This window comes from Castanea sativa, chromosome 3, assembly GCF_040712315.1.
Source record: "Castanea sativa cultivar Marrone di Chiusa Pesio chromosome 3, ASM4071231v1".
Lineage (NCBI taxonomy): Eukaryota > Viridiplantae > Streptophyta > Magnoliopsida > Fagales > Fagaceae > Castanea > Castanea sativa.
The window spans coordinates 16,311,701-16,315,681 of record NC_134015.1 but is presented as its reverse complement, the minus strand read 5'-3'; the positions used below and the strand labels follow the sequence as shown (position 1 = coordinate 16,315,681).

Here is a 3,981-nt window from a genome sequence, read left to right as displayed (position 1 = left end):
ATTTAGCAAGTCTCAGGGTCATTGTCGAGCCTGTCCGAGGAGACATTCCTCCTCGGACAACTTCTTGGACCTCCACAGTGTGGACTGACTTGTGGGCCTAGAGACACTGATCAAAACAAACTGGTACCAGCCAATCAGGCCCAAAACTAAAATGTTCATTCGAGAGCTTTTACCCCCCACAGATTTGTTCCTAAAAATACTCAAGTGGCAACTCAACACTAATTAATATAGAAAATAAACTATCTGAAATAATTAGAATTTTCTTAGAAAAAAATTCAAGTCTAATCTATTAATTAGATTAAATTAACATAATTTAACACTATTTTTTAGAAGCATTCAACACTCTTTGATGCTTTAAAAATCATATATATAGTTTTTTTAATGTAAAAAGTTTTTTGTGAAAATATTTTTGGTCAAAACATTCTCAAGTGTTTGGTGTAACATAAAATTTTGGATAAAATACTATTTTGGTAGCTAAACTTTAACAAAATTTTGTTTTTCATGCTAAACTTCAAAATTTTCTTTCTTCGTCTGTAAACTTTGTAAATAGTTTTTTCAATAGTTTAGAGACAAAAATAGGGGTAAAAAAAAAATTTTTCAATAGTTTTGAGACCAAAAACAAATTTTTAGTAAAGTTTAAAGATATAAAAAAAATATTTTTATTAGTTTAGTGACAAAAGATAAACTTTTCAATAGTTTAGGAACTAAAAATGAATTCCTTGAAGTTTAAGAATAAAAAACAAACTTTAGGTAAAATTTAGAGTTTAAAATAGTATTTTATTCTATAATAATAATAATAATAATAATAGTATTTGATAAACATACAAATTGCTAAAATTACTTTTGGTGAAAGTCAAAATTAGTATTTCCTCCGAGTTTAACCAAAATTACTAGGACCAAGGTTAACTATAATTGAAATAATTATGTTCGAATTTAACTATAATTAAATGGGTTTAACTTACGTCAAATACTTTTTTGAAGAGTTTGGCTTACGTCAAATACTTTTTTAACTGAATGTCTAATTTTGTTTTAAATACACAATGACAAGTGGCAGCGGGTTTTAATCTCCACTTTTTATTTATTTAGTGGGTAATGTGACAGTTTTTCCTTAAAACAAAAGGAGATCCTATTAAAAAGTACTAGAAATAAGTTAGACCATTTTTTAAAAGGAATCTCATTTTCTTTGTGAGAGATGCTGCATCCACAACATTTTCACAACTCCTACTAACTAAATAAAATATAAGGATTAAAATTCACTACTATATTTAAAACAAAAAGATATATTCAATAAAAAAAAAATATACTTAAGCCAAACCCTAACTAAATTACCATCGATAAAGTCAAAATGTCATTCAAAACTAGAGAATCAGAGTTAACAGAAGCTAGCATTTTTTGTTTTTTTCTGACGGGAGAAGCTAGCATTAGTAGCATAGCCTAACATTTCTAATCCTCATAATTTCATAACCGAGTAATTCTGTTCTTGAGCAATGGCTAGCACCGTTGCAGTTTTCTCTTTGATTTTCACTCTCAGTACTACTTTCTCTCTTCTTCTTCTTCCTCTTCCTCATTGCATTGATGCTCAGCCCCTTAAGGTTTGCAAGTTTGATGCAATATATCAACTCGGGGACTCGCTCTCTGACACTGGCAATTTAATTCGTGAGGTCCCAACTTCGATGTATGCTCGGCCTCCTTATGGCCAAAACTTTGTCAACAATGCCACTGGCCGGTGCTCCAATGGGATGCTAATGATTGATTATTTTGGTAAGAATCTAACTTCTTGTTGTTGATGTCTATTTATTTATTTTTGTTCTCTTTTACTTCTTGTTGGATTTTGTTAAAAGAACACAGAAAATATTTTGTTCCTTATATGTATGGATAGAAAGGCCAAACTTGTTGATTTTTTTTTTTTGGGTTCTTTTTATTAGTTGCTGTTGGTTTTTAAAAGAACCCCAAAAACAATACTGTTTAGAAAGTTTTCAAGCTCTATATATTTCAGAAAGAATGTTTTCCACTCTCTCTCTCTCTCTCGATTCTTTAGAATGTCATTTAATACTGTTTCAATGACCCATTTATAAGAATTTCTCTCCCAATCCTGTTTTGATTATATCTGAGTTCTATCATTATCATACAAGATATAAGTGGGGTGGGGGATTAATTTGTGATGCTTTTCCTTGTTGATTGCTCACTATAAAGTTTATACTACATGCATGTTTGAGCCTCGAAAAAATCCTCTGTTCTGTGTTTTGCGCCTAAGTATTTTTTCTTATGTTTGAATTTTTTACTAGTTGCGTACATTATGGCATTATGCAAGTTGATTTTAGTCTTTTGTTTGACTTGATTGCATTTGTTAGAATTATTAACCACCTTATTAACCAATATAAGTGTCAAAGTAATGTTATACTAATTTTTTTTTTTTTTTTGGTTATGTTCTATAATTTCACAGCTCAAGCAGCTGGACTTCCTTTTCTCCCTCCCTACTTGGATCGGAACACATTGGTTAATGGCAGTCATGGGAAGAATTTTGCAGTAGCTGGTGCAGCTGCTTTGCCCACAGAGATTCTTGTAAAAAAGAATATTTCAGCCGTAGCTACTAATAGCTCTCTCAATGTTCAACTGGATTGGATGTCCACATATTTCAATGGGATCTGTCTCAATGCTGAAGGTTAGCCTCTCATTTGAAGCATATATAATACCGAGTAAAATTCATTGTCTTCATAATTTCAACTTTTTTTTCTTAAAAAAAAGTTTCTTTTGATGTTGAATAGATTGTGCTGAGAAGCTTAAAACAGCCCTATTCATGGTTGGAGAAATTGGAGGGAATGATTTTAACTTTGCATTGCTTCAAGGCAAATCAATTGAGGAGGTCAGAAACCTGGTTCCAGAAGTTGTCAAGGCAATAAAGGATGCTGTTACAGTACGTTTTATTAGTAAACAAAATAGATTCCTTTTTATATATATTTTTTTCATTCAAAATGACTTGATTGATTATTGAGTCCTAATTGTCTATAATATTGGTTCCAGACGGTCATTGGTTATGGTGCTACCCGAGTGGTTGTTCCTGGTAACTTCCCAATAGGCTGCTTACCAATCTATCTTACGGCATTACAGACCAACAATTCTGCAGCTTATGACGAATTTCATTGCCTAAAGGGATTGAACGATTTCACAATATATTACAATGATCAACTCAAACAAGCCCTTGAAGGTTTGAGAAAAGAAAATCCTAAAGTTGCTGTAGCATACGGTGATTATTACAATGCTTTCCAATCGGTTTACCGTAATGCTTTACTTCTTGGTGAGTCTCTCTCTACTTCTAATAAACTTCAAGGAGATTAATAATAAGATAAATCTGATGGAGAAATTTCTTTTTTTTTTGGATTGCGCCCAATGTATAGGATTTGATATTGAATCTTTGCAAAAAGCTTGCTGTGGTGCTGGAGGTGATTATGACTTTACACTTACAAAAGGGTGTGGAGATCCAGATGTACCAGTTTGTCCAAATCCAGATAAACGCATCATCTGGGATGGAATTCATTTGACACAACAGGCGTACAAGTATATTTCTGACTGGCTCATCCGTGACGTCTTGCCCAACCTTCATTGCTAATTTTAATTTGGTTTAGTTTTGTGGGGCTTGCATAGAGTTAGCAAGTAATAAAGTTCTAATACTCCCGACTTCAAAATAATATTTTGCCTTTCTATGTTCTCAGCTTCCATATGGTTTTGTCTAATGAGAGAAAAAAGAGAACAAAGAGTATAACGCGGCTGTAGAGATATTATGAGTTATGACCCAACATTTTCAAACCAATTATAGGACCCAACTACCAATGTACTTTCGGAATATGCAGAAAAATGACTAATTCTACTTGTAATGCAGGTACTACAATCTTACGGTTTTTATGGTTAGTCTTGTAGGTGTTGTATTTGCGAGTACAAATTCAAACAACTACCCACGAAAAGTTTATCACGTTTTACTGAGTT

General features: G+C 32.4%; 1 protein-coding gene across 1 annotated transcript; it reads left to right on the top strand.

The window, feature by feature from the left end:
* The first annotated feature begins 1,487 nt into the window (after positions 1 to 1,487).
* Positions 1,488 to 3,687, top strand: LOC142627023 (acetylajmalan esterase 1-like). The gene is made up of 5 exons (XM_075800802.1): positions 1,488 to 1,761; positions 2,444 to 2,662; positions 2,766 to 2,914; positions 3,022 to 3,295; positions 3,396 to 3,687. The coding sequence occupies exons 1-5, from the start codon at positions 1,488 to 1,490 to the stop codon at positions 3,605 to 3,607; spliced, it is 1,128 nt and encodes a 375-aa protein (XP_075656917.1). The 3' UTR covers positions 3,608 to 3,687.
* Positions 3,688 to 3,981: the final 294 nt, after the last annotated feature.